The sequence below is a fragment of the Cherax quadricarinatus genome, chromosome 4, assembly GCF_038502225.1.
Source record: "Cherax quadricarinatus isolate ZL_2023a chromosome 4, ASM3850222v1, whole genome shotgun sequence".
Classification (NCBI taxonomy): Eukaryota; Metazoa; Arthropoda; class Malacostraca; order Decapoda; family Parastacidae; genus Cherax; species Cherax quadricarinatus.
This window is the reverse complement of record NC_091295.1, coordinates 10432242-10459741: the sequence shown is the minus strand read 5'-3', so window position 1 is coordinate 10459741 and position 27500 is coordinate 10432242. Positions and strand designations below refer to the sequence as shown.

Sequence of the window (27500 nt, the reverse complement as noted above, 5' to 3'; positions counted from 1 at the left end):
ATAAATAAACATAAATATGAGATGTGGTAGCCAGATAACTTGTACAAGTGATGCCAAGAATAACATTTTCTCTAATCTAACATAAGAGAAAATGTGTTACTGGGGGTAACTGTAGAAAATTATTCCTTTCGTATGTATGTAAGTAAGTTTATTCAGGTATACACAAATACAGTTACATAGATTATCATACATAACAACATATGTGTAGAGAACCTAGGATAACCCAAAAAAGTCAGAGTGACTTATTTCCATTGCCTTCTCAAAATGATGTTACATGAGAATGGGAGTGTTCTTCTTTATTTATTCTACCGTATCAATGTAGAGACAACCTGTACACAATGTAACTTGTACACAAACCAGACGTGTACACTTCGTTTACAAAACTTACCTTCGCCTGGTTTGTTTACATAACTCTGCGCCTGTCCTCTCATGCACTCATTCTTTCTCTCTCTCATTTATTCATTTTATCTCATTTACTTACTCTTGACCCTACATTAAGACTACAAATATTTTAAGGTAAGTAATGAGTGAACTGTATATACATTTTATCGCTCTGGGATGCTTAAATGTAATAGAATTGTATGTGTGGGTGGGGTGGCCTGGTATGGTAGCCTGGCTGACTACCATACATACCACACTTGATTTCTTACAATAAATACTACTTGTCTCACCCTAGATTAAGACTATAAATATTTTAAGGTAAGTAATGAGTGCACTATGTGTGTATTGTACTTTTATATTTTTTTTTGATGCCTGGTTCTATTGCTAACTTAATATATGTTAGTGTAAACTTGTTATCTAGTGTTTGTATGCATTTGTAAGTGGAAAAAAAGGGTGTTCCACTTTACGGCGGTTTCCGCTTTACGGCGGTAGCCTGGAACCTAACCAGCCGTATAAGTGGGGCCTTCCTGTATGTATATGTATATGTATATATATATATATATATATATATATATATATATATATATATATATATATATATATATATATATATATATACATATATATATATACACACATTATATATATATATATATATATATATATATATATATATATATATATATATATATATATATATATATATATATATATATATACAGTGGACCCCCGGTTAACGATATTTTTTCACGCCAGAAGTATGTTCAGGTGCCAGTACTGACCGAATTTGTTCCCATAAGGAATATTGTGAAGTAGATTAGTCCATTTCAGACCCCCAAACATACACGTACAAACGCACTTACATAAATACACTTACATAATTGGTCGCATTCGGAGGTAATCGTTATGCGGGGGTCCACTGTATATATACAGTGGACCCCCGGTTAACGATATTTTTTCAATCCAGAAGTATGTTCAGGTGCCAGTACTGACAGAATTTGTTCCCATAAGGAATATTGTAAAGTAGATTAGTCCATTTCAGACCCCCAAACATACACGTACAAACGCACTTACATAAATACACTTACATAATTGGTCGCATTCGGAGGTGATCGTTATGCGGGGTCCACTGTATGTATGTATGTATGTATCTATATATATATATATATATATATATATATATATATATATATATATATATATATATATATATATATATATATATATATAATGTATATATTTTATATGACAGCTGTCTCCCCCTGAGGCTTGGTGACCCAAAAAAGAAAACACTTTCTCCATCATTCAACACTTTCACCATCATTCATGCAATACCACTGTCTTTGCAGAGGCACCCAGATAAAAAAGTTTAGATGTCACTCCAAACAGCCAATATCCCAAACCTCTCCTTTAAAGTGCAGGCATTGTACTTCCCACCTCTAGGACTCGAGTCTGGCTAATCGGTTTCCCTGAATCCCTTCACAAAATATTACCCTGCTCACACTCCAACAGAATTTCAATTCTGGAACCTTGTTCACTCCTATGATACAAAGGGTACAAGAAACAACACAGCATATAAAGCCTAAATTCATGAGTGAAGAGAGGCCAAGTAAGATACATGAAGTGGTCAAGTTAGGTACATGCAGCATTTAGGTTAAGTAGAAGCAGCGGTCAGGTTAGTACAAACAGCAGTCACGTTAAGTACAAGCAGTGGTCGTGTAAGGTACAAGCAGTGGTTATGTTAGGTACAAGCAACAGTCAGGTCAGGTACAAGCAGCAGTCAGGTTAGTACAAACTGCAGTCATGTTAGGTACAAGCAGTGGTCAGGTTAGGTATAAGCAGCAGTCAGGTTAGGTACAAGCAGCAGTCAGGTTAGTACAAACAGCAGTCAGGTTAGGTATACACAGCAGTCATGTTAGGTACAAGTAACGATCAGGTTAGGTACAAACAGTGACCAGGTTAGGTACAAGCAGCAGTCATGTTAGGTACAAGCAGCAGTCAGGTTAAGTACAAGCAGCTGTCAGATTTGGTACAAGCAGCAGTAGGTTTGGTAGAAGCAGCAGTCAGGTTTGGTAGAAGCAGCAGTCAGGTTAGTACAAACAGCTGTCACGTAAGGTACAAGCAGCAGTCAGGTTAGGTACAAGCAGCAGTCAGGTTAGTGCAAACAGCAGTCAGGTTAGTACAAACAGCAGTCAGGTTAGTACAAACAGCAGTCAGGTTATGTTTAATCCAAGTGGAAGGTCACCTGTCAGCTAAATCATGTGGATGGGACAAAACCCCATCCAGAAATATGTTTCAGAATTTTGACCCACATGATTCTAGACAACACATTGTGACATGGACATCAGGTGACCTTACACTGCTTAACCATGATTTGGCAGATGCTTATACCTAACCTGACCTTTCTTCATTCACACACACCTTGGTTTTATGTACTGTGCTTCTTGTACTCTTTGTATCATTGGAGTGAACAAGGTCCTAGAACAAATATTTCCTATAAATGTCTTAAGTGATGGCACAAATGTCATTTCCTCAACTTGTTGGTAATATACGTATATAATACGGCTTTTACCTTGAAAATGTCTTGAACAGAAATATACGTGTTAAAGGCTTTGTGTTCAGGTTTTCTAGGCATCATAAATATTAGTGAAATGTAATCTGTGTGCATCATATTTTGTGAACAATTTGGTAAAAGCACGAGAAAGACTGCAGTGATGTAAAAACTTCAGAGCTTATACATGAAAATACTCCACCTGCCACAGCACAAACAAGTCAAAGAAAAGAAACAACTTGCAGTGGAGATAACCACTTTTTCAATTGTATGTAAATTATGAAATTTCTTCAGAAGGTGCAACATGCAATTAGCACTATTATCAATATTGTAACACTATCTGCCAGAAGAAAGGATAAAAGTGTGAGGACTGTTCCTGAACTCTGCAGCATTCTGCAGTACAATTCTCTATACATTAAGCCTACACAGTGCAAGAGCTTCTCATGAAACCCCTTCCCATTACTTGCCAGATCTACTCCTATGTGACTTTTTCTTGTACCCTAAACTGAATATTACTCAACCCTTTCACCAGTACTGTAATAGATGCTCGCTGACAAGGCTGCTGTTTATTTACCTTGTTAATCTTCACACCAAATTTCATGCTTGATGCTCAGGAGTTGTCGCCCATAGAATCATCAGACATCTGGCATCCTACCAGCCATTTGGGAATAAATATCACGCAGCTACCAGCTGCATTGCCTCAGTTTTGAACTTGATGGAGGAGTACACATGAGCGCCACTCTGAGCAACCACAATATGATAAGTATAATTTATTAAGTTGATTTTTCTTGTTAGTAATACAGTGCTAATAGTACAGTGTTTTATACAATTAGCACAAATTATGAACTGTATAAGCAACTTATATAAAAAACTAACGCATTAGAGCAGGAATTCCCAGTCTTTTAGAGGGTAAATGGGGCTTTCATAAACAAAATTATTTACAAAACTTGCTAGTTTTGCTTTTATAAGTATACTGTATATAAATATACAGTACGTATATTAATTATTCAAAATGAATGACTTGTGGGGGGTAAGACAAAACTGATTACCAACTGGTGAAAGGGTTAAAGGCTAAAGATGTAAGAACATCCAGAACATCCAGATTATCCTAACAAAAGCAACATTTGCACTTCTGGCTACAAAAGTAATGAGGAGTTCATGAGATGCTTCTAGAATCTGCAAGAAAGATGGCAGAAGTGTTTAAATTCTCAGGTTATTTTGAAAGTAACCCTGCTAATTAACACCTGGATTCCAACCAATATGGCAAATCATGTTCTGAATCATTTCGATCATAATCTTTATAGCACAGTATAGGCACGATTCTACATATCCTCTAAAATAATATTTATTATTAATTTTAACAACATGCAGACTTATTTTCTGCTTTTCAGTGTTCATATATTACACATGACAAGTCATCTGTTCATTCCTGTACAGTCTGAATTTTTGTTCATAAAATGCTTTCCATCTGCATATACGTATTGTTTTTATTTGACATTTAAATATATATCTGTCAAAATACAGTGCAATAATTAGTTAAAAACTGCTTGTTATTATTTCACTAATGCATTTTGATGGATGTCATGTGAAATACTGTTACTAACCTTTAAAACATTTACGACGTCGATCAAATGGCCCCTCTGAACAATGTCTTGTATCTTCGTTTGTTGTTTCTGTAAAATAAATATAGATACTATATTTTTTAACATAACCCTGATATGATAATGCACAAAAGCTTTCAAAGGATTTTAAGTGACACATAAGATTAAAGGCATAAGCCACCTATGTCACTGTACTCAGACCACAGGGTCCAGCACTGATAACCCAGTGGTCACTGCTGCCATGGCCAGCCATAGTGCCAAAGGCTACCATACCCTCACAGATGTCCACAGACACTTCCACTTTGCCATGTTCCACACACACTAGTGCAGGCACCACAGCCTAACCTAACAACACACTAAACTCATGGAAATTGTGAGCATATTATACATACACTATTGGGTTGGGCAAATGTTTTGTTAGTGGGATGAATTGTAAAGGACCTGCCTAGTATGGGCCAACAGGCCTGCTGCAGTGTTCTACCTTTCTTATGTTCTTATATCCATAATTTTTAATTGGATAATTCTTTAGAATGCACTTGTCTTTCAAAGAGGATAGGTGCCCTAACGCTCAAGAATTCTTGATCCAAGATGCTGAAGCTATTTTTCAATTCCTCAGATCAAGCTTATTTCCACCTATTTCTCCAGGCACTGTACAACTTTTTATCACTTTCCAATTAATATAATAATAATAATAATAATCTCCATGAGGAAGTGGAACAGAATTCTTCCTCTGAAAGCCATGCGTGTCGTAAAAGGCGACTAAAATGCCGGGAGCAAGGGACTAGTAACTCCTCCTGTATATATTACTAAATTTAAAAAGAGAAGCTTTCGTCTGTCTTTTTGGGCCACCCTGCCTTGGTGGGATACGGCCGGTTTGTTGAAAAAAAAAATAATAATAATAATAAATAGAATCCTTGATGTGGGAAGAGCAGTGCCTTCAATTTGAAGGAGAGCTAGGGATGTGTGAGTCAGAGGCTAGTCTGAATTGTGACATAAGCAGACTTCTGGCAAGGCAGCAAATGAATATATGATGGTATGTGTGCTTTCTTTTTTGGGTCACCCTGCCTTGGTGAGAGGTGACCACTCAAGTAAAAAAACAATGCATATAATATAAAACAAGTCTGACACTCTTTACTATATTAATTGTGCAACTTTAAAGAAAACTGCTAATAAATTCAGCTGCAGCATGTGTTCCTTACCTTGTTCTGAGGAACCATCACTGTGTGCATGCTTATCAAATACTTGTTGACAGTATGCTGCATCTGAAAATCATGAAATACATTAAATCTATGTTAGAGAAACATATAACTAGCTACAGCCTTAGATGAATATTTAGTTATTGTTCTGCACTTATTTAACCCTTTCAGGGTCGCCAGGCCCTCTCCGAGACTTGTTCTCAGGGTCGCCAAATTTTCAAAAAAAACAAAAATTATTTTTAGTTCTGAAAAGATAGAGAATATTTTCCCAATCATAATGACACCAAAAGTATGAAATTTGATGGAAAACTTACGGAATTATGCTCTCGCGAAGTTAGCGGTCTCGACGATGTTTACGCATCGGCGATTTTGCCCAATTTGAGCCCTATTTTCGGCAAATTCCAGTGTACTAGTCGACAAAAATCATAACTACTTCGCTAGAACTCCATTTTTTCTATCAAATGAGTACAAGAAACCACCCATTTACCAATTTCAACTATCCAATAAAGTGGTCAGAATTTAGCAATTTTGCCAATTTCACACAAATTTCAAAAGATGCCAATTTCCAAATAGGGTCCAGAATAAACAAGAAAGACATTCCTGACTAAAATAACATTTCCTCTGTTCATTAGTCACGTCCCCACGCCCCTCTTACATTCTTTTGCTTTCCACTTTGAATTTTTATTCTCACCAAAAATAGAAGATTTACTGCTATACAGACTACTGCATTAGTGTAGAAATGGTATAAATAATATCAGCGCACTTGTGAAAGAATATTAGACTTGCCAGTTGACGTGTATTGGACACGTAGCATGATTTGTTTACTTTTGAACTTTGGCAAAAATCAAAGATTTCTGCTACTTTGAGCTCAATTTCAAGGTACTTTTCATTGTAAAACCAATCAAATTCGTCTCAATTTCTGTAACATGTCTTCTATTCTATAAAATGAGAGCAGGAAAACTAGAATACCATCATAAATACCATACAAAAATACAGTGCAAAGTCACTGTTTTAAACCAAAAACACTGTCAAAGTTTTTTTTTTCTCATTATGCACTGTGTGCTGCAGGATTCTTTTTATACTGCACACACTGACAACATAGACCCATTCTTTCATATATAGGCCTACCAGCTTTCTCTCACTAGATTTGAGGGCGCTAGAATTTAGGCGTACTAGTACGTCAAAAACCCTGGTGTGTAAGCCGTACTAGTACATCTGAAACCCTGAAAGGGTTAACCTAAAGCTCATAACCAAATATCAAATGAACCATTCTCTCTCATTTTTATTTTCCTTCCACTTCTGCCTTTGTAGTTACCACTGCAATACAATATGAAAGGGGCTCAAATGGTGGGGGGAAAAAAATCCAGAAAACATTGCACTTTAACCCTTTGACTGTGGCAACCCCAAATCCTGAAGTGTCTCCTGGTGTCGAAAAATTTTTGGAAAAAAAAAAAATTACTTTTTCTTGTGAAATGATAGAGAATCTTTTCCCAATGGTAATGACACCAAAAGTACGAAATTTGATTGAAAACTTACAGAATTATGCTCCCACAAAGTTAGCGATCTTGGCGATATATATGCACTGGTAATTTCGCCGACTTTATGCCCTATTTTTGGCCAATTCCTTTGTTCCAGTCGACCAAACTCATAGCTATTTCTTTAGAACTCCATTTTTTCTATCAATTGAGTACAAGAAACTGCCCATTTACCAATTTCAACTACCCAATAAAGTGGTCAGAAATTGGCAATTTGATCAATTTCACACAAATTTAAAAAAATGCCAATTTCAAAACAGGGTCCAGAATAAACAATGCAGACATTCTTGGCACTAAAATAACATATCCTCTGTTCATTTGTCACATCTCCAGGCCCCTCTTATATTACTCTTGCTTTCTATTTTGATTTTTTATTCACACAAAAAATAGAAGATTTACTGTTATGCAGACAACTGCATTACAGTGGACCCCCGCATAGCAATATTAATCCGTGCAAGAGAGCTCATTGTTATGCGAAATTATCGTTATGCGAATGAATTTTCCCCATAAGAAATAATGGAAATCAAATTAATCCGTGCAAGACACCCAAAAGTATGAAAAAAAAATTTTACCACATGAAATATACATTTTCCTACACACAAAGAGAAGGATACATGCACAATAGTAGAGTAGTACATGCACAATATATATTGTGCATGTACTACTCTACTAAATGAAGAATAAATGACACTTACCTTTATTGAAGATGCAGCAATGACTGATGAGACACTGTGTCCTGGGAGTGCCTTTTCCTCCTGAGTACTGTAGGTCCTGTTTGGCATTTTCTTCCAGAACAGGCCTTATCACACTGTGTATGCCACTACGATTCTTAAATCTCTCAAACCAACCTTTGCTGGCTTTAAATTCACCAATATGAGCACTAGTTCCAGGCATTTTTCCCTGTTCACCTGGGTGTTAGTTGACTGGTGTGGGTTGCATCCTGGGAGACAAGATTAAGGACCCCAATGGAAATAAGTTAGACAGTCTTCGATGACACTGACTTTTTTGGGTTATCCTGGGTGGCAAATCCTCTGGGGTTAATTGTTTCTTGGTATTCTCAATAAGCCACACCAACAACAGTGCTACAGCAGCAGCAGTTGACAGTGCTACAGCAGCAGCAGACGATGCTACAGCAGCAGCAGACGGTACTACAGCAGCAGCAGATGGTACTACAGCAGCAGCAGCAGCAGCTGACGGTGGTACAACAGCAGCAGCAGCTGACAGTGCTACAGCAGCAGCAGACGATGCTACAGCAGCAGCAGACGGTACTACAGCAGCAGCAGACGGTACTACAGCAGCAGCAGCAGCAGCAGCTGACGGTGGTACAACAGCAGCAGCAGCTGACAGTGCTACAGCAGCAGCAGACGATGCTACAGCAGCAGCAGACGGTACTACAGCAGCAGCAGACAGTACTACAGCAGCAGCAGCAGCAGCAGCTGACGGTGGTACAACAGCAGCAGCAGCTGACAGTGCTACAGCAGCAGCAGACGATGCTACAGCAGCAGCAGACGATGCTACAGCAGCAGCAGACGGTACTACAGCAGCAGCAGACGGTACTACAGCAGCAGCAGCAGCTGACGGTGGTACAGCAGCAGCAGACGATGCTACAGCAGTAGCAGACGATGCTACAGCAGCAGCAGACGGTACTACAGCAGCAGCAGCAGCTGATGGTGGTACAGCAGCAGCAGCAGCTGACGGTGCTACAGCAGCAGCAGCAGCTGACAGTGCAGCAGCAGCTCACGGTGGTACAGCAGCAGCAGCTGACAGTGCAGCAGCAGCAGCAGCAGCAGCTGACGGTGGTACAGCAGCAGCAGCAGCTGTACCACCAATAGTAGCGATGGTTGATTGGGGTTTATTATACAACCTGGCCAGCTCGGAGACACGCACTCCACTTTCATACTTATCAATGATCTTTTTCTTCATCTCTATAGTAATTCTCACCCTTATTGCTGTAGGGTTGGCACTAGAAGCTTTCTTGGGGCCCATGGTCACTTACTTTGCAGATAAAATCACCAAAAACACTGTAATAATACGAAATGTTCTGATTGTATGCTTGGATGTTACCGCGGAGGCTGGCTGGTAAACAATGCCATTGGCGGAACATGTGAGCGTGGCTCAGGCCGCACATAGACGCGTCTCAGACGAACAGCGTTGAGCGGGTTTTTTAGCGGTATGCGAGGCAAAATCTTGGCGATAAAATGTAGCGGTATGCGGATTTAACGTTATGTAAGGCCAACGGTATGCGGGGGTCCACTGTATTGTAAAAATGGTATAAATAATATCAGTGCACTAGTGTAAGAATATTAGACTCCCCAGTTGACGTATATTGGACATGTGGTGTGATATGCTTACTCTTGAACATTGGTAAAAATTGAACATTTCCGCTACTTTGAGCTCAATTTCAAGGTCGCTTTCATTGTGAAACTAATCAAAATCATCTCTATTTCTGTAATATGTTTTCCATTCTATCAAATGAGATCAAGAAAACAAGAATACAACCACAGATACTATAGGAAAATACACCTCATATTCGGCGTTTTTATCCAAAAATACAGGCGGATTTTTTTCTCTCATGCACCGCGTGCTGCAGGTTTTTTTTATACAGTGCACACTGACCACACAGGCCCATTCTCTCACATGTAGGCCTATCAGCTTTCTCCTGCTTGATTTGAAGCCACTAGAATTATTGAGTATATATACGTTCGAAACAATGGCTCATAAGACATACATATACAGCCGAAACAGTCAAAGGGTTAAACATTACATTGTAGTATTTTGTTTTCAGTGAAGATCGCAAGTTTTAAAATTTAGTTTATTAGTACACCTAATGCAATAACTTACAATATAAAGGTAAATTTTATATAAAACTCATTTACCACATAGAACATTACAGTGCAAAACAATAATATATTGACTCCAAACAGCATTATCTACTAATATGCTAATGGCTTTGGGGATCATTGCCCCTCCCCCTCTCTCCGGCTGAGTCTTGGACCAAGCCTCTTATTTTATTTATTTATTTTATTTATTTATTTATTTTATGTCTTTGCAAACAGTACATTGAGATTTTTTATTTACAATAGTGGGTTGCAATGCAAATTGAGCTTCTATTATGCCTAGGCATTATGGGCCAACTTAACATTATTGGCTTACAGACTACTTAACACTAAGGATTATTTCATAGTTGTACAGTAGATTATTAATTATAAGTGAATCAAAATTTGTATAAGAAAAAAGATATATTCATATATTCAAAAATGCTTTTTGTGAAAACAATGATTCAATTATATTCCTGTCAACAATGGATAAAAGGTTCAAAGTGATTGTTGAGTTATGATGTGGGAGTACATAAGTGAGTATGTGTGTACTGAGTATTTAGCATTTAGTCTAGGGTGATTAAGTGGCTTTTCAGAAGAGTCTTAAATTGATTTTCCGACTGGGTTACTTTAATATCTTCTGGTAATGAATTCTATATTTTTGGGCCCTTTATGTGCATAGAGTTTTTACACAGTGTGATATGGACACGAGGTATATCAAAAAGAGATCTGTGTCTTGTGTTGTGGTCATGTGTCCTGTTTAGATTGGTGAGGAGAAGTTTGAGTGGAGGGTTTATATTTGTGTGTATTGTTCTGTGTATGTAGTAGGCACATGAATAAGTATGGATGTTCTTTATGGTGAGCAGATTCAGACTTTTGAAAATTGGTGGAGTATGCTGGCGGGAGTGGGAATTTATCATTCTTACTGCTGCCTTTTGCTGGGTTATTAGGGGCTTTAGGTGACTGGATGTTGTTGATCCCCATGCACAAATTCCATATGTAAGATAAGGGTACATGAGTGAATGGTACAGTGCCAGGAGAGCTGATTGTGGAACGTAGTACCTTATCTTTGATAGTATGCCTACAGTCTTGGAGATTTTCTTGGTGATTTGTTTGTGTGTCCGGAACTTAAGGCTACTGTCAAGGTGGATACCTAGGAATTTTCCCTCTGCGAGTCTTGTGACTGATGATTCGTTTAGTGTCATGTTAACTGGATCATTTGCAGCTTTGTTTCCAAACTGAATGAAATAGGTTTTATCAGTGTTCAGGGTAAGTTTGTTAGTCATCATCCAGGCAGATATTTTCTGCAATTCGGCATTGACTGTGTTTGCTAGTATGACTGTGTTTGGGTGGGAAAAGACATATATAGTGTCATCTCCAAATAATATGGGTTTCAGTAGCTGTGATGCATTCGGTAGATCATTGATGTAGATGAGAAAGAGGAGTGGTCCAAGGACACTTCCTTGTGGGACTCCTACTGTGATTGGTTGGGTGGAAGAGTTTGCATCATTTGCATACACATATTGAGTTCTGTTACCAAGGTATGATTTTAGGTAGTTGAGGGAGTGGCCTCTGATACCATAGTGCGTTAATTTGGAGTACAGCAGTTCATGGTCGACTGTATCAAGGGCTTTACGTAAATCAATGAAAATGCCCAGCGGGACTTCTTTCTTTTCGAGTGCTGTATATATTAATTCTAGCATGTGTATGATAGCATCATTTGTGCTTTTATTATTCCTGAATCCAAACTGACAAGGGTTTAATATGTTGTGTGAGACGAGGTAGGAATAGATCCGTCTCTGAATTAATTTTTCAAAGATTTTAGAGAGCAGTGGTAAGGTAGATATTGGTCTATAGTTATTCAAGTCAGCTTGGTCACCTCCTTTGTGGATCTGAGTGACCTTCGCTATTTTGAGGATTGTTGGGAAGGTAGATGATTCAATGGATTTGTTAAAGAGCATTGCAATAATTGGTGACAATACTTGAGAAGCTTTTTTTGTACATAAAAGCAGGCAAGTTGTTTATGTCTCCTGCCTTGTTTTTAAGGGCGTTTATGATGAGCGTAACTTCTATGGGGTTGGTTGGAGCTAGGGATAGCGTATTTGGGTAGGTACCTATGAGGTAGTCTGAAGTGGAAATATAAACACATATGCAGTATAATGTGATCCTTTATTGACAACGTTTCACCCACACAGTGGGCTTTTTCAAGTCACACACAGATCTACCTGGGGTGGAAGGTACGGGAGTATTTATAGTTATGTTCAGAATGTTGAGGTCAGGTGGAGAATGCTGCATCTGATGATCTACCGGGTGGAGTTATAGAGTCTTGGGTAGCTTGGCAAGGGTATTGGACAAGTTGTGAGTAGACCTTCTGCAGTGTTGACTTGAAAAAGCCCACTGTGTGGGTGAAACGTTATCAATAAAGGATCACATTATACTGCATATGTGTTTATATTTCCACTGTGTCGGTATTTGATACCATTTATTTCCAGGTAGTCTGAAGGACGGGTGTTTGCGCTTGGTATTTTGTTCACTAGATTTTTTCCTATGGTGGAGAAGAAAACACTGAGTCTGTTTGCTGTTTCTGTAGGTGTGAGTAGGGGTTCATCTGACTTTGTTAGTTTGATTGTTTTGTATTTGGATAACTTTTTAGTTCCAAGAATTTCAGATAGAGTTTTCCAGGTTTTTTCATATCACCTTTGATGTTATGTAATCTATTTTCATAATACAATTTTTTAGACCTTCTTACCAGGCTGGTAAGTGCTGACGAGTAACGTTTAGATTGTTCTCTAGTTATTTGACCCATTCTATACTTTTTCATATTTGTGCTTTGTGTTAATGGATTTGAGGATGCTTGGTGTTAGCCAGGGATTATTCAGTCTCTTTGCTGTGATCTGTTTAGTTTTTATGGGGCAATGTTTGTTATAGAGGCTTTAGGCTTTTTTTTAGAAAATTATTTATACATTTATTCATATCTGTATATGTTTCAAGCTCATTTTGCCAATTGATGTTATTCATAGCTGCTATAAAGTTGTTAACTGCTGTCTCGTTATGTAGTCTGAAGGTTACTTTAGTAATGTCTTGTGGCAGTTTGCCCAGATTAGTTATGAGAAAGGTTGGGAAGTGGTCTGTAGTGTTGTCTGTGATTATGCCTGATTTTAAAGGGGATATGGTGTTTGCCCAGATGTGGTCTATTAAGGAGATGCTTGTCTCGGCGATTCTTGTAGGTTTAGATGTTCCTGGTAGCAACAGGCAGTTACTCATTGTGTTTGTGAATTCGGTTACTTGTGGGTCCTGGTCATGTAGTATGTTTATGTGGAAATCACCTGTTAGTAGTAAGTGGTCTTTATTCATGTGTGCATCAGTAATCATGTTTCCTAGTTTTTCACTAAAGTGGTAAATGTTTGACTGTGGTACTCTGTAGATGTTTATAACTCTGAGGGGTTTTTGCTGGTCTTTTGATTTAAATTTGGCTATGATATACAGTGGACCCCCGCCTTACGATGGCATCGCGTTACGTTAAATCCACCATATGATACATTTTAACACAAAAATTTTGCCTCGCCTCATGCAGTTCATCCGGTACGCGTCCCACGTGTGGCCTGAGCGCGCCTCAGCTGCCTCGTGGATGCCAGTGTTTGCAAGCCAGCCAGTGTGGTCGCATCCATGAATACATTCGGTACATTTCATATTATAACAGTGTTTTTAGTGATCGTAGCTGCAAAGTAAGTCACCATGGGCCCCAAGAAAGCTTCTAGTGCCAACCCTGTGGTAAAAAGGGTGAAAATTACTATGGAGAAAATGAAGAAAGAGATAATTGCTAAGTATGAAAGTGAAGTGCGTGTCTCGGAGCTGGCCAGGTTGTATACCAAACCCCAATCAACCATCGCTACTATTGTGGCCAACAAAACGGCAATCAAGGATGCTGTTCTTGCAAAAGGTGCAAGTTTGTTTTCGAAACAGAGATCGCAAGTACTCAAAGATGTTGAGAGACTGTTATTGGTGTGGATAAACAAAAAACAGATAGCAGGAGATACCATCTCTTAAGTGATCAAATGTAAAAAGGGTGAGAAATACGTACTATCGTGCCACGGTCAGCTGCTGCTGCACCACGGTCAGCTGTTGCTGCACCATGGTCAGCTGTTGCTGCACCACCATCAGCTGTTGCTGCACCACAGTCAGCTCCTGCTGCACCACCATCAGCTGCTGCTGCACCACGGTCAGCTGCTGTTGCACCACAATCAGCTGTTGCTGAACCACGGTCAGCTGCTGCTGCACCACGGTCAGCTGCTGCTGCACCACTGTCAGCTGTTGCTGCACCACAGTCAGCTGTTGCTGCACCACCATCAGCTGCTGCTGCACCAGTCAGCTGCTGCTGCACCACCGTCAGCTGTTGCTGCACCACGGTCAGCTGTTGCTGCACCATCGTCAGCTGCTGCTGCACCACAGTCAGCTGCTGCTGCACCACTGTCAGCTGTTGCTGCACCACGGTCAACTACTGCTGCACCACAGTCAGCTGTTGCTGAACCACAGTCAGCTGCTGCTGCACCACAGTCAGCTGTTGCTGAATCAAGGTCAGCTGCTGTTGCACCACGGTCAGCTGCTGCTGCACCTCAGTCAGCTGCTGCTACACCACCGTCAGCTGTTGCTGCACCAAAGCCAGCTGTTGCTGCACCACAGTCAGCTGTTGCTGCACCACGGTAAGGTGTTGCTGCACCAGTCAGCTGTTGCTGCACCACAGTAAGCTGTTGCTGCACCACAGTCAGCTGTTGCTGCACCACAGTCAGCTGTTGCTGCACCACAGTCAGCTGTTGCTGCACCACAGTCAGCTGTTGCTGCACCAGTCAGCTGTTGCTGCACCACCATCAGCTGTTGCTGCACCACCATCAGCTGTTGCTCCACCACCGTCAGCTGTACTACTTGAAGATGTGGAGTGTGTTGTTGGTGTGGCTTAACGGGAAACAATTACCGAGAAACAATTAACCCCAGATGGTTAGCCACCCAGGATAACCCAAGAAAGCCAGTGCATCATCGAGGGCTATCTAACTTATTTCCATTGGGGTCCTTAATCTTGTCCCCCAGGAGGCGACTCACAACAGTCGACTAACACCCAGGTGAACAGGAAAAAATGCCTGGAACTAGTGCTCATATTGGTGAATTTAAGGCCAACAAAGGTTGGTTTGAAAGATTTAAGAATTGTAGTGGCATACACAGTGCGATAAGGCATGGTGAAGCTGAAAAATTCCAACCCCAACAAGTGTTCATTTGTGACAAAACAGACCTGTTCTGGAAGAAAATGCCAAACAGTACCTACATTACTCAGGAGGAAAAGGCACTCCCAGGACACAAGCCTATGAAAGACAGGCTAACTCTCATGTTATGTTGTAGTGCTAGTGGAGATTGCAAAGTGAAGCCTTTACTCATGTATCACTCAGAAAATCCCAGAGTGTTCAAGAAAAACAGTGTCTCATCACTCATCAATACTCTTCAATAAAGGTAAGTGTCATTTTAACATTTATTTATGTAGTTATTGTGCATGTCTCATTGTTTTCTTTGTAGGGAAATGTATATTTCATGAAAAAATAAAAATTAATACTTTTGGCTGTCTGGAACGGATTAATTGGATTGCCATTATTTCTTATGGGGAAAATTAATTCGGCTAACGATAATTTCGGCTAACGATGAGCTCTCAGGAACAGAGTAATATCGTTAGGCGAGGGTCCACTGTAATATAAGATTTATATTGAATCTACAACTAGACTTATGAATAAGGCTCTGTAATTATTCTGAAACTTGTAAAAATTTAAAAGAAAAAGGGATTATTACAGAATAGATAATTCAGTTATTTATTTATTTATTTATTTATTTAGAAATTTTAGCATACAAACAGAGGTACAAAAAATACAGGTAAGAGCAGCATGCCAAAGCCACTTATATGCATAGCATTATGGGCTGGCTTAAAATTAACTTAAGATTAACTAAGCAATGATGAAATCAGTGATAAGACATTATTGTAAACAGATAACTATAAAATACAAATGAGTATTACAAAGACAGGTCCTATGGTTGCATGCATTGCTGTTCATTAAGTAGAATGGAGTATTCTGTTAGGTAGTGTATTTAAAAAAATAACAAAGTTAGGTTTAACATTTGTGTGATATAATTGTGAGTAACATTTAGGATATACAATTTATATGGTTCAGTTATTCAGTATTTATTTGGTTTTGAGTGAGTAAGTGAACTTTGAGAAGAGACTTGAATTTATAAACAGGTAGTGTTTCTTTTATATTTACAGGTAATGAATTCCAGATTTTAGGGCCTTTTATGTGCATTGAGTTTTTGCATAGCGTGAGATGGACACAAGGAACATCAAAGAGTGATCTGTGCCTTGTATTATGGTCATGTGTTCTGTTGAGGTTGGCAAGGAGATGTTTGAGGGGAGGGTTAATATCAGAGTTAAGTGTTCTATGTATGTAATAAGTGCAATAATAAGTATGGATGTTTTGTATGGTGAGTAGGTTGAGTGTTTTGAATATTGGTGGAGTGTGCTGCATCTAAGCATCTAATAGCACCTTAATTATTTTAACAAATGTGAGTTTATGAACTACGGTAGATATTTACAGCTAAAATAAAGGAGCTAATGAATATAATAATAAAAGAATGTATTAAAAACAAAATCAGTAGCACCTGAGGTAGTCAAAAGCACCTGGAGTATTTTAATGAATGTGACTATATGAACAAGAGGGGAAAAAAAAAAAAAAACTCGAACTCGAAGCAGAGTTCAAGGTCCTCTTAGTCACTCCCTCCCAAGTCTTACCTACAAGGTTTACACAACTGAGGATACTGAAGTGATCTTCCCAAAACTCTCTTAGGGTCAATTGAGTGTCTGAGGTCACTTCAAAGCACTTTTGAAACACTGCTTTTGTGTAGAGTGTTTTGAAGTTTGAAATGACCTGTTGGTCCATGGGCTGGAGGAGTTGTATTAGGAGGCAAAAACTTCACCTTAACAAAACCAAACTCCCCTGCAATTTCCTCTTGCAAGTCGTGAGGATGAGAAGAGCACTGTCCATTACCAGGAGACACTTGAGTGACAATTTCTTTTCCTGGAGGTATTTTGTCACAGTGGAGCCAAACACACCATAAAACCAGTCCAAGAAAAATTCCCTAGTGACCCATGCCTTACTGTTTGATCTCCATAGCACACACAAATTACCCTTGACGATATCATTTTTATTGAACACTCTAGGAGTATCAGAGTGATACACCAGTAAAGGCCTCACTTCGCAGTCACCACTAGCATTACTACACAAGAAGAAGAATAAGAAAGGAGGAACACTGCATCAGGCCTGTTGGCCCATGTTGGCCCATAATGCTTTTCACCGTTGGTTAAGGCATTTTTTTTTTACGGCAAAAAGGGCCGTTAGATGAAATTGCCATTACTTAATGCAGCCGTTAATTGAGGGTCGACTGTATACGGAAGAGGTGGTAAGTTACTAAATGCTGTAAAGAGTTTTTATGAGGATAGTGAGGCTCAGGTTAGGGTGTGTAGAAGAGAGGGAGACTACTTCCCAGTAAAAGTAGGTCTTAGACAGGGATGTGTAATGTCACCACGGTTGTTTAATATATTTATAGATGGGGCTGTGAAAGAAGTAAATGCTAGGGTGTTCGGGAGAGGGGTGGGATAGGAGTGAATGGAGACGAATAGTATTTGGGACCTGATGAGCTGTTGGAGTGTGAGCAGGGTAATATTTAGTGAAGGAATTCAGGGAAACCGGTTATTTTTTATATAGCCAGACTTGAGTCCTGGAAATGGGAAGTACAATGCCTGCACTTTAAAGGAGGGGTTTGGGATATTGGCAGTTTGGAGGGATAGGTTGTATATCTTTATATGTATATGCTTCTAAACTGTTGTATTCTGAGCACCTCTGCAAAAACAGTGATTATGTGTGAGTGAGGTGAAAGTGTTGAATGATGATGAAAGTATTTTCTTTTTGGGGATTTTCTTTTTTATTGGGTCACCCTGCCTCAGTGGGAGACGGCTGACTTGTTAAACACGTGTGTGTGTGTATTGATGATGATAAGAGAAGTGAATCAACGCCCCTGCGGCCCGGTCTGTGACCAGGCTTCCTGGTGGATCAGAGCCTGATCAACCAGGCTGTTACTGCTGGCTGCACACAATCCTACGTACAAGCCACAGCCCGACTGGTCAGGTACCGACTTTAGGTGCTTGTCCAGTGCCTGCTTGAAGACAGCCAGGGGTCTATTGGTAGTCCCCGTTATGTATGCTGGGAGGTAGTTGAACAGTCTCAGGCCCCTGACACTTACTGTATTGTCTCTTAACGTGCTAGTGACACCCCTGCTTTTCATTGGGGGGATGTTGCATCATATGCCGAGTCTTTTGTTTTCGTTGTGAGTGATTTTCGTGTGCAAGTTTGGTACTTGTCCCTCTAGGATTTTCCAGGTGTATATAATCATGTATCTCTCCCGCCTGCATTCCAGGGAGTACAGGTTCAGGAACTTCAAGCGCTCCCAGTAATTGAGGTGTTTTATCTCCGTTATGCACGCCGTGAAGGCTCTCTGTATATTTTCTAGGTCAGCAATTTCACCTGCCTTGAAAGGTGCTGTTAGTGTGCAGCAATATTCCAGCCTAGATAGAACAAGCAACCTGAAGAATGTCATCATGGGCTTGGCATCCCTAGTTTTGAAGGTTCTCATTATCCATCCTGTCATTTTTCTAGCAGATGCGATTGATACAATGTTATGGTCCTTGAAGGTGAGATCCTCCGACATGATCACTCCCAGGTCTTTGACGTTGGTTTTTCGCTCTATTTTGTGGGAGGGTTTTGTTTTGTACTCTGATGAAGTTTTAATTTGCTCATGTTTACCATATCGGAGTAATTGAAATTTCTCATCGTTGAACTTCATATTGTTTTCTGCAGCCCACTGAAAGATTTGGTTGATGTCCGCCTGGAGCCTTGCAGTGTCTGCAATGGAAGACACTGTCATGCAGATTCGGGTGTCATCTGCAAAGGAAGACATGGTGCTGTGGCTGACATCCTTGTCTATGTCAGATATGAGGATGAGAAACAAGATGGGAGCAAGTACTGTGCCTTGTGGAACAGAACTTTTCACCGTAGCCGCCTCAGACTTTACTCTGTTGACTACTACTATCTATGTTCTGTTTGTGAGGAAATTATAGATCTATCTACCAACTTTTCCTGTTATTCCTTTAGCACGGATTTTGTGCGCTATTACGCCATGGTCACACTTGTCATAGGCTTTTGCAAAGTCTGTATATATTACATCTGCAATCTTTTTATCTTCTAGTGCATCTAGGACCTTGTCTTAGTGATCCAGTAGCTGAGACAGACAGGAGCGACCTGCTCTAAACCCATGTTGCCCTGGGTTGTGTAATTGATGGGTATCCAGATGGGTGGCAATCTTGCTTCTTAGGACCCTTTCAAAGATTTTTATGATATGGGATGTTAGTGCTATCGGTCTGTATTTCTTTGCTATTGCTTTATTGCTTCCGTTGTGGAGTGGGGCTACGTCTGTTGTTTTTAGTAACTGTGGGACGACCCCCGTGTCCATGCTCCCTCTCCATAGGATGGTAAAAGCTCGTGATAGGGGCTTCTTGCAGTTCTTGATGAACACGGAGTTCCATGAGCCTGGATAGGCTTGTGTTAACCAAATTCTGTGGCTCTCTCATAAAAAATTAATTTTGATCTTCGACTCTCAGTCTGGTTAGTGGCTCGCTAAAAGCTGAGTCATATTGGGACTTGAGTAGCTCACTCATTTCCTTGCTGTCATTTGTGTAGGACCCATCTTGTTCAAGTAGGGGCCCAATACTGGACGTTGTTCTCGACTTTGATTTGGCATAGGAAAAGAAATACTTTGGATTTCTTTCGATTTCACTTATGGCTTTTAGTTCGTCCCGCGATTCCTGACTCCTATAAGATTCCTTTAGCTTAAGTTCGATGTTTGCTATTTCTCTGACCAGTGACTCCCTACGCATTTCAGATATATTGGCCTATTTTAGCCGCTCTGTTATTCTTTTCCGTCGCCTGCAAAGGGAGCGCCTGTCTCTTTCTATTTTACATCTACTCCTCCTTTTTCTTATAGGAATAAGCCTTGAGCATACATCGAGTGCCACCGAGTTAATCTGTTCTAGGCATAAGTTGGGGTCTGTGTTGCTTAGTCTATCTTCCCAGCTTATATCGTTTAGGACTTGATTTACTTGGTCCCACTTTATGTTCTTGTTATTGAAGTTGAATTTGGTGAAGGCTCCCTCGTGACTAATCTCATTTTGTCGGTCTGGGGCTCCGCGTATACATGTCTGAACCTCGATTATGTTGTGATCTGAGTAGTATATTGTTTTTGATATGGTGACATTTCGTATCAGATCATCATTGTTATGAAAATGAGGTCTAGTGTATTCTCCAGTCTAATAGGCTCTATTTTTTGCTGGTTTAAGTTGAATTTTGTGCAGAGATTTAAAAGCTCGTGTGTGTGTGAGTTCTTGTCAGAGCTGCCTCCTGGTGTTATCACTGCAACAACATTATTTTAGGTGCCTCAAGTTGAAATTCCCTAAGAGCAAGATGTTGAGGGCAGGAGCTGGCAGATATTCCATACAGTGGTCAATTTTTGACAGCTGTTCCTGGAATTGCTGGGACGTTGCATCCGGAGGCTTGTAGACTGCCACAGTGACTAGGTTTTGGTTCTCGATCTTTTCTGCTAAAACTTCCACTACATCATTTGAGGCATTAAGCAGTTCTGTGCAAACAAGTGACTCTGCAATATACAGGCCAACCCTCCCCTTTTGCCTATTCACTCTGTCGCATCTGTATAGGTTGTAACCTGGGATCCATATTTCGTTGTCCAAGTGATCCTTTATGTGGGTCTCTGTGAAAGCCGCGAACATTGCATTTGCCTCTGCAAGCAGTCCACGGATGAAAGGTATTTTGTTGTTCGTTGCTGGCTTTAGACTCTGTATATTTGTAAAGAAGAATGTCATCGGACTGGTGGTACTGGGGGGGACTTTTTTTTCCGGCCCTAGTATCTGCATCTGTTGGTTTGGAGTGGAGGCCATCGACTGTGGTTCCACCCCAGAAATGACTGGAGTTGGCGTACGATTTCCTGCCAGTTTTTTTTTCCTTCCTGGCACTAAAAAACCTCTCCCTCTTGAGTGGCTGTGGCTACCCAGGTTTTCCCATGGCCTGGATGTTTTGTATCTTTTTGTCCCCTTTAGATGGTGTGCCTGGCAATTTAAGTTATAGCACAGTCTTTCCTGTACTGAAGAGGGACACATTTCAGGGTGAAAATGCTTACAGGAAGTGAGATTGCATTTTCCTGTTGTCATATGGGCACGGCATTTTCTAGGGTGGTCATAGTTGCACGTCTCATCTATTTTTTCAGATTTCCCATGCCTGCAGATACCAAGTGCATAGTATGTGCACAGGCTTGGTTTCCATTTACCTTGGGTTTCTGTGACTGTATTCCCTGTTGGTGCATGTTTACCTGTCTCATTCCTATCTTCACTAGTACAGTGGATCCTCTACTTGCGAGTTTAATCCGTTCCATGACCTTGCTCGCAACTAGATTTGCTCATTTGCAGAGTCAATTTTCTTCATTTAAATTAACTGAAATGCAATTAATCTGTTCCAGTGGAATTCTGTACTTCAATAATTTCGCTAATATCATCTATACGGCTTATTTATCTATCACAGTTCATCTAATATGACATAACAAACAATATAAATAACATAGAAACCTGATATATACTCTAAAATGAATAAAATATGTCATTCATGTAGTAGTATGGGCAGTGTCGGCGGTGGACGAGAGTTTATCTGGAGACCAGGCAAAATACTTCATGAAAAATTTCGCTAATATCATATATACGGCTTATTTATCTATCACAGTTCATCTAATATGACATCACAAACAATATAAATAACATAGAAACATGATATATACTCTAGAATGAATAAAATATGTCATTCACATAGTGGTATGGGCGGTGTCGGCGGTGGACGAGAGTTTGTCTGGAAACCGGGCAAAATACTTCATGAATAATTTCGCTAATATCATCAATACGGCTTATTTATATATCACAGTTCATCTACTATGACATAACAAACAATATAAATAACATAGAAACATGATATATATTCTAGAATGAATAAAATATCATGTAACAGGTGGAGACAGCCACAACTGCTCCCACTTTGTTGTGGTAAACACTGCCATCTAGTGATGGCCTTTTGAAGCCATCTATTATTATAATTATTATATGTAGTACATTATTATTATATATGTATTATGGAGGAGGTGAACGTATTCAGATATTTGGGAGTGGACGTGTCAGCGGATGGGTCTATGAAAGATGAGGTGAATCATAGAATTGATGAGGGAAAAAGAGTGAGTGGTGCACTTAGGAGTCTGTGGAGACAAAGAACTTTGTCCTTAGAGGCAAAGAGGGGAATGTATGAGAGTATAGTTTTACCAACGCTCTTATATGGGTGTGAAGCGTGGGTGATGAATGTTGCAGCGAGGAGAAGGCTGGAGGCAGTGGAGATGTCATGTCTGAGGGCAATGTGTGGTGTGAATATAATGCAGAGAATTCGTAGTTTGGAAGTTAGGAGGAGGTGCGGGATTACCAAAACTGTTGTCCAGAGGGCTGAGGAAGGGTTGTTGAGGTGGTTCGGACATGTAGAGAGAATGGAGCGAAACAGAATGACTTCAAGAGTGTATCAGTCTGTAGTGGAAGGAAGGCGGGGTAGGGGTCGGCCTAGGAAGGGTTGGAGGGAGGGGGTAAAGGAGGTTTTGTGTGCGAGGGGCTTGGACTTCCAGCAGGCATGCGTGAGCGTGTTTGATAGGAGTGAATGGAGACAAATGGTTTTTAATACTTGACGTGCTGTTGGAGTGTGAGCAAAGTAACATTTATGAAGGGATTCAGGGAAACCGGCAGGCCGGACTTGAGTCCTGGAGATGGGAAGTACAGTGCCTGCACTCTGAAGGAGGGGTGTTAATGTTGCAGTTTAAAAACTGTAGTGTAAAGCACCCTTCTGGCAAGACAGTGATGAAGTGAATGATGGTGAAAGTTTTTCTTTTTCGGGCCACCCTGCCTTGGTGGGAATCGGCCAGTGTGATAATAAAAAAATAATAATGTATTATTATTATACATATTATATTATTATGATTATTGTTGTATTATATTATTATACTATTATTATTATGTGTATTATTATTATACATATTATTATTATTTTTTTTTTTTTTCAACAAGTCGGCCATCTCCCACCGAGGCAGGGTGACCCAAAAAAGAAAGAAAATCCCGAAAAAGAAAATACTTTCATCATCATTCAACACTTTCACCACACTCACACATTATCACTGCTTTTGCAGAGGTGCTCAGAATACAACAGCTTCGAAGCATATACGTATAAAGATACACAACATATCCCTCCAAACTGCCAATATCATATTATTATTATTATTATTATTATTATTATTATTATTATTATTATTATTATATAAATAATTTGTAATTTTTATTCACACAAAAAATATAAGATTTACTGTTATTCCTTATTGCAATAATTGTATAAATAATGTCAACCCATTCATGACTGCATGTTGAAATGGACAGTGATGTGATTTGTTTACTCTGAAACAGCCAAGCAATGGACCATTTCTCCTAGGTTGAGCTCTATTTCAAGGTACTTTTCATTGTGAAAGCAATTAAAATCATATCTGTTTCTGTAATATATTTCCATTTTATCAAATGACACCAAAAAAACGAGAATACAACCATAAAAAATTACCACTAAGGGGTGGCTAATTGCTGAGAAGTGAACTCCATTATTTATGCTTAGATTTCTTTCATTTTTTGGTGTACGTTAAGAAGCATCTTTCCATCATACATTGCCCAAGTTTCAATAAGATAGTCCAACTAACAAATGAGATACAATTCCCGAGATCAAGAGCAAGAGTCCCTCACCAGTGTCAAGGAACCTGCCTTGAGGTCTGCTTGCTTGTGGAAATTTTGTTCGCATATGGAAACAAAAAATCGGTCCATCGACTGCTCATATTTGGAAAAACTCGCACGTGGACACGCTTGCAAGTAGAGGTTCCACTGTACTAACAATGGAGCTCTCACCAGTTGTTTCTGGTAATATATCCTCACTATTGCTAGTGGAGTCCCCTTGTTTGCTATCTCCTGTGGCATTACTAGTTTGTAATATTGGTTTTATCTTGTCCTTGACTACACTTGTTTCCCCACTACAGCTGCTGTCTCTCTCGAGGCCATTTATATGCATTCCCTCATGCGTACATTTACTGACTACCTGGACAGCACCTCCAACCTCACCATTACTGTCTCCCAGGACAGCACCTCCATCCTCACCATTAACCCTTTCAGGGTTTTGGCCGTACTAGTATGGCTTATGCACCAGGGTTTTTGACGTATTAGTACGCCTAAATTCTAGTGCCCTCAAATCTAGTGAGAGAAAGCTGGTAGGCCTACATATGAAAGAATGGGTCTATGTGGTCAGTGTGCATGGTATAAAAAAAATCCTGCAGCACACAGTGCGTAATGAGAAAAAAAACTTTGACAGTGTTTTTGGATTAAAACAGCGACTTTGCACTGTATTTTTGTATGGTATTTATTATTGTATTCTAGTTTTCCTGGTCTCATTTTATAGAATGGAAGACATAGTACAGAAATTGAGATGATTTTGACTGGTTTTACAAAGAAAACTACCTTGAAATTGTGCTCAAAGTAGCAGAAATGTTCAATTTTTACCAAAGTTCAAAAGTAAACAAACCATGCTATGCGTCCAATACACATCAACTGGTGAGTCTAATATTCTTTCACAAGTGCGCTGATAATATTTATACCATTTCTACACCAATGCAGTAGTCTGCATAACAGTAAATCTTCTATTTTTTGTGAGAATAAAAATTTAAAGTGGAAAGCAAAAGAATGTAAGAGGGGCATGAGGACGTGACTAATGAACAGAGGAAATGTTATTTTAGTGCCAGGAATGTCTTTCTTGTTTATTCTGGACCCTATTTGGAAATTGGCATCTTTTGAAATTTGTGTGAAATTGGCAAAATTGCTAAAATCTGACTGCTTTATTGGGTAGTTGAAATCGATAAATGGGTGGTTTTTTGTACTCATTTGATAGAAAAAATGGAGTTCTGGCGAAATAGTTATGATTTTTGTCAACAAGTACATTGGAATTGGCTGAAAATAGGGCTCAAAGTGCGCAAAATCACCAATGTGTAAACATCGTTGAGACCGCCAAATTCGCGAGAGCATAATTCCATAAGTTTTCCATCAAATTTCATACTTTTGGTGTCATTATGATCAGGAAAAGATTCTCTATCTTTTCATAAGAAAAAATAATTTTTTTTTTTTTTTGAAATTTGGCCGACCCTGAGAACAAGTTTCTGAGAGGGCCTGTCGACCCTGAAAGGGTTAATCTCTCCCAGGACAGCACCTCCAGCTTCACCATTACTGTCACCCAGGACATCACCTCCAGCCTTACAGTTTCTGACTACATGGCCAGCACCAAGGGCGATACCATCCAGCCCAGACTTTTTATTTTCCCATCTGTTATAGAATATATATACAGTTGACCCCTGGTTTGCGATATTAATCCGTTCCTGAGAGCTCATCGTAAACCAAAATTATCGAAAAGCGAATCAATTTTCCCCATAAGAAATAATGGAAATCAAATTAATCCGCGCAAGACACCCAAAAGTATGAAAATTTTTTTTTACCACATTAAATATTAAGTTTAATGCACATAAACTGAAGAATACATGTGCAGTTTGTAGTACTCTACTAACAATAGAATACATGACACTTACCTTTAATGAAGATCTGGGTGATGATTGATGGGATGGGAGGAGGGAAGGGTGTCAAACTTATTATTTAGAAGGGGAATCCCCTTCCATTAGGACTTGAGGTAGCAAGTCCTTTTCCAGGGTTACTTCTCTTCTTCTTTTAATGCCACTAGGACCAGCTTGAGAGTCACTGGACCTCTGTCGCACAACAGATCTGTCCATAGAGCTCTGTACCTCCCGTTCCTTTACGATTTGTCTAAAATGGGCCACAACATTGCCATTGTAATAGCCACCAGCATGGCTTGCAATAGCTGTGTTAGGGTGATTTTCATCAAAAAAGGTTTGCACTTGAAGCCACTTTGCACACATTTCCTTAATTTTTGAAGTAGGCACAATGGATTCCACAACTGGCATAGGCTTCTCAGGGTTAGCCCCAAACCCTTCAAAATCTTTCTTAATTTCCATACTAATTCTCACCCTTTTTAACACAGGGTTGGCACTAGAAGCTTTCTTGGGGCCCATGGTGACTTATTTTGCAGAAACAAGCACCAAAAACACTGTGATAATATGGAATGTACCGAATGTATCCTTAGATGCGAGCACACTGGCTGGCTTGTAAACACTGGCACACACGGGGCAGTTCAGACCACACGTGGACACGTCTCGGACAAATCGCGTATACCGGGTTATTTAACGGGAACCGAGGCAAAATTTTTGCGTTAAAATGTATCAAATACCGGATTTATCGGATACCGATGCCATCGCAAGCCGGGGGTCCACTGTATATATGTATATATATATATATATATATATATATATATATATATATATACAGTGGACCCCCGGTTAACGATTTTAATCCGTGCAAGAGGGCTCATCGTTATGCGAAATAATCGTTATGCGAATTAATTTTCCCCATAAGAAATAATGGAAATAAAATTAATCCGTGCAAGACGCCCAAAAGTATGAAAAAAAATTTTTTTTACCACATGAAATGTTAATTTTAATACACACAAACTGAAAAAGGCATGCACAATTACATGACACTTACTTTTATTGAAGATCTGGTGATGATTGATGGGATGGGAGGAGGGGAGAGCATTATCTTCTTACTGTTTAGAAGGGGAATCCCCTTCCATTAGGACTTGAGGTAGCAAGTCCTTTTCTGGGGTTACTTCCCTTCTTCTTTTAATGCCACTAGGACCAGCTTCAGAGTCACTGGACCTCTGTCGCACAACAAATCTGTCCATAGAGCTCTGTACCTCCCGTTTCTTCAAGACTTTCCTAAAATGGGCCATAACATTGTCATTGAAATAGTCACAAGCACGGCTTGCAACAGCTGTGTCAGGGTGATTTTCATCTATAAAGGTTTGCAGTTCAAACCACTCTGCACACATTTCCTTAATCTTTGAAGTAGGCACAATGGATTCCACAACTGGCATAGGCTTCTCAGGGTTAGCCCCAAACCCTTCAAAATCTTTCTTAATTTCCATACTAATTCTCACCCTTTTTACCACAGGGTTGGCACTAGAAGCTTTCTTGGGGCCCATGGTCACTTATTTTCC

General features: G+C 39.7%; 1 protein-coding gene across 2 annotated transcripts in view; it reads right to left on the bottom strand.

Moving 5' to 3' along the window:
• LOC128684404 (uncharacterized) overlaps positions 1–27500 on the bottom strand; it is a 70174-nt gene that overhangs the window by 29809 nt on the left and 12865 nt on the right. The window contains exons 2-3 of one of the 2 annotated variants that reach the window (XM_070094340.1): positions 5733–5795; positions 4537–4605 (exon numbers count right to left, since the gene is read on the bottom strand). In XM_070094340.1, the coding sequence (XP_069950441.1) occupies positions 4537–4605; positions 5733–5795 (132 nt within the window). The remainder of the gene's footprint in view (positions 1–4536; positions 4606–5732; positions 5796–27500) is intronic. The other variant, XM_070094347.1, reaches the window with a different exon arrangement.